Here is a 12,014-nt window from a genome sequence, read left to right as displayed (position 1 = left end):
TCCCATCCCCTTTCCCCCTCCTCTCCTCTTTCTCTTCCTCCTCCTCCTCCCCCTCCCTCCTACCCCACTTCACTCTGCCTCTCTTTTCTTCCTCACCCTCACCCTATCCACTCCCCCCTCCTCTCTACCCTTCATCACCGATCCTCTCCTTCCTCCATTGGCTTCTTCCGCCTCTCTACCCCCTCCCGTTACCCCCCCCAACCACATCCCCCCACACCTTTCCTCCTCTCCATCCCACCTCTCTACCCCACCCGCTTTTCCCCCTTGCTGCCCCAGAGTTGCAGTTCCTGGTGGAGCACCACCTGTACAGGCAGCAGCAGGGAGGCGGGGACGACTGCTCCTCAGAGAGCTGCCTGTCAGACCGGCCAAGCCCAGACTCCTTTCCCCCTGGGGAAGAGCTCCCTCACGACGACGATGTCACCGCAGAGGCCTTCGAGAAGCTGCGCTGTCAAATGGAAGGTACAGTACAAGGGGAGGGGGGGGGGGGGGGGGGTTGCGGGGGGCAGACAGGTTAAGCAAGGTCAACAATGGTGTCATACACCATGTGAAAGCTTGGACCCTGAAGATTAATTTGAGATGCAGCTTAGCACTGGTTTTGGGTTGATACCGTTAGTTACACATATTTTGTGCATGACCATTTCTGACCATTCGAAAATGGTCAAAATGTGCTTAAATTTGGAGCAATATTTAGCCCCTTTCCCGGTAAGCTAACGTGATATGGTTTATATATACAAATTAAATGTCAAGATAGACCGCGCTCTCAAAATTCGACACTGGGTGCTGAAATCCCATTAAGTGATATATAAAAAAGAAGCAGTGAAGCTGGACCAGCACTCTCAGGTTCAAGTATTTAATGGCAGCCTGAAACAAACATGTTTCGGAATTCTTATTCCTTCGTCAGTGTTAAAGCTATAACACTGACGAAGTTGTTTGTTTCAGGCTGCCATTAAATACTTGAACCTGAGAGTGCTGGTCCAGCTTCACTGCTTCTTTTTTATATATACGAATTCCAACATCTCTAGTTTCATATGCCACTTAAACATTTTGCCCACTAGAGCCTCTGAAATATAAGAATGTTGAGATGGGGGGCGGCTGGGTGGCGTAGCGGAGATTGCGCTTGTCACCAATGCAAGAGACTCCGGTATCGAATCCCAGTCTCTTCGACTTGGGCCGGCCGTCATACTGGCTCATTTGGCAGAGTCAGCGGGTGGAAGTCGATGGGTGGGGATTGGACATTGTGGACAGCGACCCCTACAGGTCGGTTGGGAGATGCCTGCACAGCAGAGACAGGAAGTGGCGAGGGTAGTGTGAGCCTCCCATGCGTTACACGCCAATGAGAGTCCGCGCTGGCAGGCGAAAAGATGTGACAGACTGCCTCCTCGTGTGCCGGAGGGAACACGTGATGCAAGGCTTCTATCCTCTCTACAACCGACCAGTGGGGGGCATAGTCGAGCAACGTTCAAGACAGGGGAGGGGAGAATTGGATACATGAAATTGGGATGGGAGAAAAAATTGAAAATAAGGAGAAAAAGTGGATACAAAAAAATAATGTTGAGATGGTCAATTTCTTAATCCAAGACATTTTAATTTGTCTCAAAACCTCTCCAGTACTGAAACAACTGAGATTACACCCTTGTGGCAGATTTTCTTGTTTTGAGACTGGAGACTTGTCAAATGGAAAGTACAGAGAGAGTGAGGGAGGATGTGAGGGAGGGGGTTGGAAAGGGATGGATAAAAGGAGAAGGGAGAAAAGAGGAGGATGGAGGAGTTGATGATGGAAGAGGAAGACAAGGTGACAGCCAGGAGGAGGGTGTGTGAGGGGATGCCAGGTGTAGCATGTGGACAGAAGAAGGCCCACCTTAGAAGGGACAAATACAGGATGGAAAAGGAGAAGGAGAGGAGAAGCAGAGGGATACAAGAGACAGATTGTAGAAAAGGTGGGAGGTACTTCAATCATTGTTTAGAGATTCTAGATTCAATGGACCATATTCAGTGAAACAGTGAATCTCAAAGATGAAGTAAAGTTTTCCGAGCTCCATTCTACCGGAGGCAATAGGCATGCCATGCATCGAAACAGGGTGGAAAGGAATCTCAACCTGAGCATGATATGAGAGAAAAATGGCTGCTACGTGAATATGGTCAATGGTAGATCATTGACCACTGAGCCTCTCACGAGCCATGCACTTAAAGGAAAACTCGAACATTTTGGGAAATTTGCTTATTTAACATCTTCCCTGGAGTTAGACAAGAAGATACATACCTTTTTTGTCTCTGCATGCATTAGGCTTAGGGAACGCCCGCCCCGTTAGCGTAGCTTAGCTTCATCACTGGAAGTGGGTCAGATCTTTACCCTGAAGTTCCCTACAGTCCCCTACAGTCACGAAATACACTCCAAATACAACTCCAAAACGTTCCTGTGTATTTACCACGTGGAGAAATAAAAAATAATTTAATTCGACATTTACGTTTTCTAAGCAGATATATATATAAGTATATATAGGATGTAGGCTGGGTCAGAATGATGACACAGGAATGAAATGGACATAGACCTGGAACACAGGGAGAAACTTCAGAGGTTTGGTCCAAAGCAGAATACTGGAGGATTTAAGGCAATAAATGTATTTTATTACAGACTAACGTTATATGACGTCATAGCTTACGCTCTGCGCTGCCTAGTGGAACACATCCTATATCAGTCTAACTACTGAATACATTTCTCCACATGTACATATACACACCCATCTGCCTGGTCACACCCCTATCCGCTCCTCTACATAAGCAGGGGTGTGGCCATACTAACAGCTCCTTCCTTATTCTCACCACCGGCAAGTGTCTGTATACACCACTTGAGTTTAGTGCCAAAATAGTTGGAAAGGAGCTACGTTGAAGAGAAGGAGCTGCGTTGACATTATATCTTTGTTTTCTCTCTCACTATTTTCGAGGAAATACAGCGATAATGTCTTCGCCATCGGAGTGACTAGAAGATGATGATCATTCTGACCTCCACCGGAGCTTCGTATTAGGGGCTCGAGTTGCTGAGCAATCCCCGCTGGCATTACCTCCGGCTCTGCAGTTGGACACTTTGCTTGGGAGGCGCTCTGCCGTGTGAGGGCTGGCGGCCTCTCTGGGGCGGGTGATGTTTTTGCAATGCGGGCGCCAGGTGTGTTGGTTGTGGGGGGAACAACTACACAGCATACGAAGGTCCGGCTCCAGGCTGGTATGCTTTTTCGCTGCCACTTAGCGGCGTGGAGGGGGTTCTGGTTTGATGCCCACGTTAACATGAGCTCCTCATCGAGAGCTTTGTTTTCCTTGGTCCGTGATTCCGAATCTGCGGTTCAATTCCCCGGGTCTCTGGACAAACGGATACCCACTGTGGATCAACTAGTAAACTGGTCATTTGCAGCGATTGATCGAATTTTCTCTTCAAGGAAGCAGAGTCCAGTCGGGACATTTCAAGCGGGCTTTGCGATTGACAGTTGGAATAAATGGGGCTCAATCTCCCTTTATTCTCTTGAAATTGAGGATGTTGAGGATTTGTACATCCTCACAATCATGCTGATCGGTTTGGGAGCGATCGCTATCTGGATCTGGATCTGTACAAGAATAATCTGGAAAAGAGACGAACAAAAGGATGATAACCGTGTGGACCGCTGTCAGGACTGGAAGTCTCCCACATGGAACTTGTTAAAAGACTCGCTGTCCATTCATCTGATGAACAATTGAGAGGTCAAGTCTTGCTGGGGGTCGCGTAGGACATTAAAAGCGCGACAAATAGAATTTGAGTCAAATTGGTGCTTTCAGGAATCATTGTCTACTACTGCACCCCCCCCCCCCCCCCCCACACTCTCAAGTCTGCTGCAGAATGAAGAATGCTCAAGGTCTGTGCACGAGGCCACGCCGGGGAGTCAGTCAAGATAAGAACAGGGACTCGCCGTTCCGTACCCAACATCTCACCTCCCCCACCAGATCTGGCTCGGCACTCCCCCCCCACCCCCAATCCCTACCCAGACCCCCCCCCTCCTGTGTGTATGCCTAGCGGCGTAAGAATTTTTCTGGACGGCTGCCAACTAGTATGCGCGTTGTAGAAGGGGAACCTAAGACTGTCTCCCGATCCCGCCCGTCCGCCCCCTCCCTCTGGACTATCTTTTCCTCCCTCCCTCCCGCCACCTGGCGCGACGACACTTTGTTTTCAACTACTTTGTTGTTGTTGCAGCCTGACTATCGCATATGGCGTCTCAGGCATTCTGTAGATGACATGTGTCAATAAATGTACATGTCTGTGTGAATTTATGCTGTGCCGTTGTTACTGTAAAACATTTATGATTGTGATGTTGTTATTTTAATGAGACGATGAGCTGTATGTGTGTGTCACTGGAATTTCCCCAAGGGGATTAATAAAGGAATATTTTATCTTATCTTATGCTCAAGTCGGCTATAGTCCGCGAGGGACTTGTTGCCGGCACCGCTATGGTAAACACCATTCTGTAGTGCAGGGGTGGGCAATTATTTTTCCCAGGGGGCCGAATGAGCAACTGAAAATATGTTGGAGGGCCGGGCCAAAATTCCAAACTCAATTATGCATAATATACATTTTATTTCTATATAAAAATGAGTAAATGGCTTTGTTTTGACCCCTGGTAAGAGTGTATGTTATTATTTGGCAATTAAAAGGTGAGGTTAGCTTTCAAAAATATAATTTATTCAAATATAATTTATTTCCAAAATGATAAACAAAATGTGAAACATTAATAACAAAGGGCATTTTGAGTTTCATATACTATTGAAACAAGGATTTTCTTAGCTTTCTAAAGACATCACATCATCTTATAGCAAAAATAAACAAGACATGTCACTGAACTGTGTAAAGAAAAGTGTCCCAGTTTTGTAGCCTTTTTTACTTTACATGCCTATATTAAACGTTTTCAGAACTGTGCAAAACAAAGGAAAAAAAAGATCAAGTGTCCCATTTCACTTGTTATATTTCCACATTTGAGTGTTCTTCAGTTCTTTTTTTTTCATTCAGTGTGAGAAATCCAGTTTCTGTTGAGCTTTAACAAGTCCATCAAAGTCAGGTTGCATGTCTGAGGTGGAGATGCGAAGCACAGCTGCCAGATGTTCATCAGTGAGAGAGGATCTGTACCTGGACTTGGTAAACGTCATGACTGAGAATGTCTGTTCACATATGTAGGTGGATCCAAAGAGAACCAACATCTTCTGAGCATGTCTCCTCATGTTTGGAAAGTTCTCCTCCTTGAGAGCAGAGTAGAACTCTAGCAGTGATGCTGACTTAAAGTGCTCTTTCAGTAGTGAATCAGACTGCAGGTCAATGAGTTCAAGCTGAACAACTATCAACACTGCAGGTAAAGGGAGAGGAAACCAGCTGCATTTCATCCTCAACCTTTTTTAAATCTTGAAAACGCCTTGAAAATTCATCATGCAGTGCTCCCAACATGGATGAGTACCTGTGCCGGTGATCAGCTGATGGTTTGACTTCTTTCAGGGTTTTCATGTGTTTGAGATTGTTGCTGCCTAGTTGCCTTGAAATTAATTGCAACTTTGTCATGAAGGCTTTCACATGGCTATGCATTTCATGAGCAAAAATGCCCTTGCCCTGCAGTTGTGTGTTCAGTAGGGATGGGTACCGTTCACATTTGAACCGATACGGTACCGGTACCTGTGAATCGATACCGGTACCCAACGGTACCTTTTTTCTGTACTTTAGTCTCTAAAAATTTAATCTACCTACTTCAGTTGTGAAAAAAAATCCAAACTTCAAATAACCACACTTTCGACCGTTTTCGGCTTGCCCCGACTGCTTTGTTGTTGAATCAAGTCAAATCCTAGGTAAGCGTATATTGTGCGTGTGAACGTTGACAAAAAAAAAATAAAAAAAAAAAAATCTTTTTTTTTTGTATTTTTTTTTTATTATCATGTAATCTTTCGCGGGCCAGTCAGAATTACGGCCCGCGGGCCGTACAATGCCCAGGTCTGCTGTAGTGGGACGTGTATTGCCTTCTTTTTCCCTTCTCTCTTCGGATGAGAAGAGGGAAAGACAGCGGCTGTCTGAAGTGTTGGCCTGTATTGCTTTTCTCACGTTGTATAGTTTTTCAGTGGTAGCCGCTTAGCTTGCTTCTTAGCCGGGTTGAGCTAACTGTTAGCCAGTTAGCTGTTTAGCTACGACGTTGGCTGCCCGTTTTCGCTCGGCTGGGAACGTTAGCTTGATGCTATCAGTTAGCCTAGAGTTAGCTGTTAGCTTGTGCTACAACCATTGACATTAGCCGTGGGAATAGCAGGCCCTGGCACTCTGACTACGACATCATCTTTGACAGAAGATGTAGTCAGGCCTGCACCATGACCGGCTGCAGGAGGGGGGCGTCTCACCGGAGCGAGGCTCCGGCCATAGCTTCTTTTTGCCCCGCCAGCGAGAGGCCTTTCGTCAACGTGGGGACCTGTGTTGCGGCCTTTTGCCCTGCGTTCGTTGGTGCAGGTAAGGTGGACATTACCCCACTCTTCCTTCCTTCCCCTCCCGAATGTTTTGTTAATAACGATGTTTTTTCCATGCAAAACATATGTTACTTCACTACATTTGGAGATATGACATGTGCTGTGTGTGAATTGTCTTGGTCGCTTGTATAGCTTGGGTAGCATTGGCCAAAGCTTGTGCTTTTCTCTTTACCTAGAAACAGTGTTGTTTTTTACGTGAGTGAAAATGAACTGGGTTTTTGTTGTATGATGAGAAGTTGTGTGTGTTCATGTAACGTTAGACAACGTGGCTGAGCCCACAACTGGCTGGGTTACCCTACAATGCTGTGCATAGTGGCATGTGATTGAGGGATGAGTCCCTCTCTCAGCTTGTGATGACAATAACAAGTGGCAATTTTTTTTCACACATGAGCAGGGCTGTGCCTGTTCAAACAAGGTCTTCGGCTGTGCTGGCGTGCATGATGTAAAGCTTACTCTACAGCATTGGCGTCGTATCAGGGGTAAGGTGGTGAGGGGTGGGTTTCCCCGGTTTTCCCCTGCCCCTCCCTCCCCTTTTTTCTGATTGGTCAGGGGGTTGGACCTCCTGTCCTTCGGGCTTCCTGTCACGCTGCTGGGTCAGCGCGTCACAGGGTAGGGATGGAGAGGGAGTTCCCTGGTCCCACGCCATATTTGGGCAGGTGGGTCACGGAATTCCCCCCGCCATAGAGTACGTCACTGGCCGCGTTTCTATTGGTTGTGAGACTTCCGTGAGTTCTTTTCAGGCCCCATGTTGTGGACCTCTGTTATTGTCAAGATGAGTTATGCGGTGCGTGAGAACTTAAAAAGAAGTTCTGCTCTGCGCTCTGTTGCATATGTCTTGAGCTTGGTCACGTAGCTCAATGTTACATATATCTTTTCAATTATTACTCATGTGGGAAGTCTCTCTGGGGGTTCCCTGTCTCCTCTCTTTTATACAGGGCAGGGTTGACAGGGGTGTTTTCCCTCGGACGCGTCATATGGGACCCATATCTGTGTCTTGGCCAGCTTCCTGCCGCTCTCCCAGGCGGCTTGGAGGGAACGTTATCTGGGTTCTTGTTAGAATTACCGTTGATATGTTTTGGGTCTCGACGTGTACATAGTGCTGGCCCTGGGTGCTTCTGTGTAGAACCATGCATGGGCTTGCGCGCCTTGGTTGCTCATCATTGAAACAGCGTTTTTATGGGGCAACTAGGATGGAGTTTTGTCTCTTCCGAGCGCCAGTGTACTAGGTTAGTCTCGATGAATTCTCGTTCATCTCTGGGGGGAGATGACGGAATAGATCAGAGCATTGGCAGAGGGGTCTCACGCTTTTGGGGTGGGCCACCGGGCGCAGTGCTTTTATGTTCTGAACGTCTTGGTGGCGCCCTCTGTGATGTTCTAGATCGACAAGCGTACCTACCCCCCTCTTAGGACTGGGGATGGTGCCGTGATTGGGACACGGGACTGGTTCTGGTTGCGCCAGACCAGGTCAGTTAACCCGTTGTCCGCCGGGGCGCAGATCTGCTGTTCTGGTACCCTGAAGGACTTGTGCTTTTTCGGGGGGGAAATGCCGGGTTGGCCCGGGCGTTGCAGGGTTTGATGTTATGGAGGTGTTCGTGGTTATGTCACTGCGTGTTATCCTTCACTATTGCTTGGTCCATATTGATGTTGTACCTTGCGCTGTGCTAAAGGAGCCTGGTCCTTCTCCATTCTTTTTTCGCCCCTCTCTTCTCCTGCTTTGCGGGGCTGGGAGGGGGCTGTCGAGGTGGTTCTTGTACCCCTCTGGCATACCTGTGTACGTCCCGGTCTGCCGGGCCCAGGTCCGGACCTGTTCTCGTCGACCTGTTGGCCTGGGTTAACCTCTTCTTGAGAACAACCGCCTCCTGTTAGGTGGTGATTGGTTTCCAGGTGTGTTGGTAGCGGAGTCGTCTCTCGGGTTAGGCCGGGCTTGACCCCGTCTGCCTGCCCCCGCACCTTTCATGACGTCTGCCAATCGTGTCAGCCTTCTCTGCCTCGGCCCCTCTAGAGGGTGTTTTTTTTTTGTGGAGGCCCCTTTCGCCGGGGTGCTATTTTCAGCAGACCCCTTTGGCGCCTGTCTAGTCTGCAGTGCTCCAGGCTTAGGTCGAGTCCTTTTGACCTGTTGCCTGGATTGAGGGACCAACCTCTTTGGGGGTTGTCTCCCCGGTGCGCTGCCTAGTCCCGCTGTGGGGGTGTAGCCTCTTGAGTGCTTCAGGGCGGCATGCTGTAGGGGGGAAGGGCCTGCTCTTGGATGGGCCCTGTCCGATACGCTGGCGATGTGGGGGGTGGTGTCACTAGTGACCGCCTGGTGGGGTCTCGATGCTGCGGCGTCGTTGGCCTCACCAGGCCCCCTTTTTCCGGGGGGTCCAGTCCCTTCCTGGGGCTGGGTCCTCCTTCGCGCTCCGCTGCTACGGCCTTGCCACAGGGTTGGGTTTTTGACCTTGACCCCGTGATATTAGGGGTTGTAACGGTTTTTTTCCCCCTTCCCGTTCATTCCCTAGTGGCATGTGGGTTGCGCGCCTGTGTAGTCGTGGATTCTTCTGTGGGGAGGTAAGTCCCACGGTCTGCTCACCCTGTGCGTTGAGTTGCTAAACCCTCTTCGCACAGTCGGATCCGATTCCCTCCCGTCCTCCACTAGGGGGGTCCGGGGGCTCGGGTCCTCCCCGGTTCTGATGGTTGTGGGGTGCCTCAGCGGGTACATTTGTCGGGTTTCCGCTCTGCTCAGCTCCTGTGTTCCACTAGGCAGCACAGAGCGTAAGCTATGACGTCATATAACATACGGTTATCCTATAACCATAGTTATATGAGTAATAGCGGCGCTCTGTGCTGGACTCCCTGAGGACCCCGTGGTCTTCGCCTTCGGTGGTGAAAGACTTGGGAAGGAGCTGTTAGTATGGCCACACCCCTGCTTATGTAGAGGAGCGGATGGGGGTGTGGCCAGGCAGATGGGTGTGTATATGTACATGTGGAGAAATGTATTCAGTAGTTAGACTGATATAGGATGTGTTCCACTAGGCAGCGCAGAGAGCCGCTATTACTCATATAACTATGGTTATAGGATAACCGTATGTTTATTGCCTTGAATCCGTGTGCTCCAGTGTTCTCCTTTGGACTAAATAATTTCTCCCTGATTCAAGATTGCCCTACTCTGAGAGCACTGGACAGGCCTGCATTTCCTTTTGTATGTGGGTTGGTTGGTTCTCCCTTCATAGAACTGGAACATTTTGTCTCCCTTCCGTGACATTCTAGCTGAAGAACACGCTCTTCTTTAGACTCAGAATAACTGGCCTTGAACATCCAGATTGTGACTTAATCTTTGTTTTCTCTCTCTCTCTCTTTCTCTCTTTTTCAATCTCTCTCTCTCTCTATCCATTCCTCTCTTTCCATCCCACTCTCTCTCCCACCCCCATCTCTCTCTTACACTATCCGCCATGCCTCTCACAGAGTTCTCACGAGAGAGTATAGATGCAGCAGAGTGTCCTCTATCTGAGGAGGAGGTGGGGTGTTCCAGTGTACCCATAGTACTAGAGTCCTCATCGCAACAGAACAACACACAAGCAGCAGCAGGTACATTGAAGTGCACTGGAATATACAAACCAAGACTGGTTTAGTGGTTGCTAAGGATCCCGGTCTCCTCTGCGATCTTTCCAAACATATTCTTCAACATGTTTGGAAGGAACAGGGGTCAACGAGACAGTCAATGACGATATCTGATTTTTTTTTTTTTTTATATATATTATTTTTGATATTTTTTAAACAAACACATAAACATAAACATAACAACATAAAATTAGATATACAAGCATTAATTAACAGTGCACATCCAATGAAATTACCATTTAAATAAATGTAATATACAAGGTATACACCTAATACTTGCTATCTAATACCCTATACACATATGCTCTCGCTCGCTCCCCCCCCCCCCCGGGCCCCCCCCTTGGATAATCCAACCATTATCATTCGCTCCTAACCAGGCACTACCATTCAAATGCTAGTTTTTATTCTCTCCACCACTTCTAACCACCTTGTAATTTTGGATTCACTGAGACCCAAAATTCTTGCTGTAGATATTTCTAGATCAATCACTTCGAGATATGTAAGAATCCAGACCTTCCGGCAAATTTTTTCCGGTTGAAACCATCGTGATGCTATCAGCTTTTTAGCCACTGTGATACCAGATAAAACCAATCTCTTTAGCTGTATAGGGACTGCAAACTCGAAAACATCATTCAACAGTAATACAGAGTGGTGTTAAGAGATTTGATAATTGCTGGGTCACTTCTTATAGGAGTCAGCCGGTATGTCCTATGAATATAGTTAAGATTGATTTGTTGATGGTCCAGGTTACGTGACGCAAGTCGAACATTTGCCCAGGCTTCTTGCCAATCAAAATTTATTTCCAGGTCTGGTAGATATCTGATTTTACATTTTATGTCATTACATCTGAAGTACTGTAATGATTTAGATCACTTTCAGTTACAAAAACATTGAGAGCCACTTCAACACTTGAATTGCATTGTTAATTACCCATTGAACTTTCCTACAGGTCCCATTAATTTGTTTACATCTTGTAAGCCTCAGCTTTGTATCGCTGCGTGACATCTCCCTGTGATAGTGCTGCTAAGGTTCCACACAGGAAGCCTACTATAGCTCATCCACATCTCTTCCCATGGCCTCACCCCCAGGGGATCAATCATCCTTATTTCACCAGGCAGTGTTTATTCAGGTCTGGTAACCAATCCACGGCTTGGCGTTGTGTAATCAGGGGGGAGTCGACAAACATCTGTGAAGTGGCTTTGATCCTCGCTTCCCAGAGCACTTCAGTGACTGGAATAACCAGGGGAGGTCGCTTGCCACACATGAACGTGGAAAAGGTTCCGAGTGTGATGATGATGGAAGAAGCACCTGCCACTGAAACTAGATCAATATGTTACAAAGGTTTGAATTTCACCTCAAAGGAGTTGCCTGTGCTAAAGAAAAAAGGATAATATTAAAGAACGAATGCCTGCAGGTGTGCCCTCCCGGTTATTGGTGTTGATCAATCTTTCTTTCTTTCTTTCTTTCTTTCTTTCTTTCTTTCTTTCTTTCTTTCTTTCTTTCTTTCTTTCTTTCTTTCTTTCTTTCTTTCTTTCTTTCTTTCTTTCTTTCTTTCTTTCTTTCTTTCTTTCTTTCTTTCTTTCTTTCTTTCTTTCTTTCTTTCTTTCTTTCTTTCTTTCTTTCTTTCTTTCTTTCTTTCTTTCTTTCTTTCTTTCTTTCTTTCTTTCTTTCTTTCTTTCTTTCTTTCTTTCCTTCTCATTTTGCCCACCTCTCTGTTCTTCTCTCTCCAATCCCATCATGACAGCAGACACAACAATAGCAGCAGCAGCATCATCCAGCGTGAGTCAGTTGGCAGAGGAGAACGCAAAGAAACCCAGTCCTGAGAACAAGAAATAGAGCTGCCTTCTGTCCAGCAAGATGCCGCTCGCTCTGAGCCAGCCAAGACCACCAAGCAGAGACCGAAGATTGTGGCGACA

General features: G+C 47.3%; 1 protein-coding gene across 1 annotated transcript in view; it reads left to right on the top strand.

Moving 5' to 3' along the window:
• The window catches only part of LOC311230835 (protein phosphatase 1 regulatory subunit 1A-like), a 76,463-nt gene extending 64,449 nt beyond the window's left edge, over nucleotides 1–12,014 (top strand). Inside the window, exons 6-8 of the mRNA XM_084317222.1 lie at nucleotides 277–459; nucleotides 9,943–10,065; nucleotides 11,843–12,014. Of these exons, the coding sequence (XP_084173348.1) occupies nucleotides 277–459; nucleotides 9,943–10,065; nucleotides 11,843–11,934 (398 nt within the window). The 3' untranslated portion in view covers nucleotides 11,935–12,014. The remainder of the gene's footprint in view (nucleotides 1–276; nucleotides 460–9,942; nucleotides 10,066–11,842) is intronic.

This window comes from Notolepis coatsorum (genome assembly GCF_963971535.1).
Source record: "Notolepis coatsorum genome assembly, chromosome: 6".
In the NCBI taxonomy this organism is placed as follows: domain Eukaryota; kingdom Metazoa; phylum Chordata; class Actinopteri; order Aulopiformes; family Paralepididae; genus Notolepis; species Notolepis coatsorum.
Note: the sequence above shows the minus strand (reverse complement) of the source record. Positions and strands in the feature narration are given on the sequence as shown.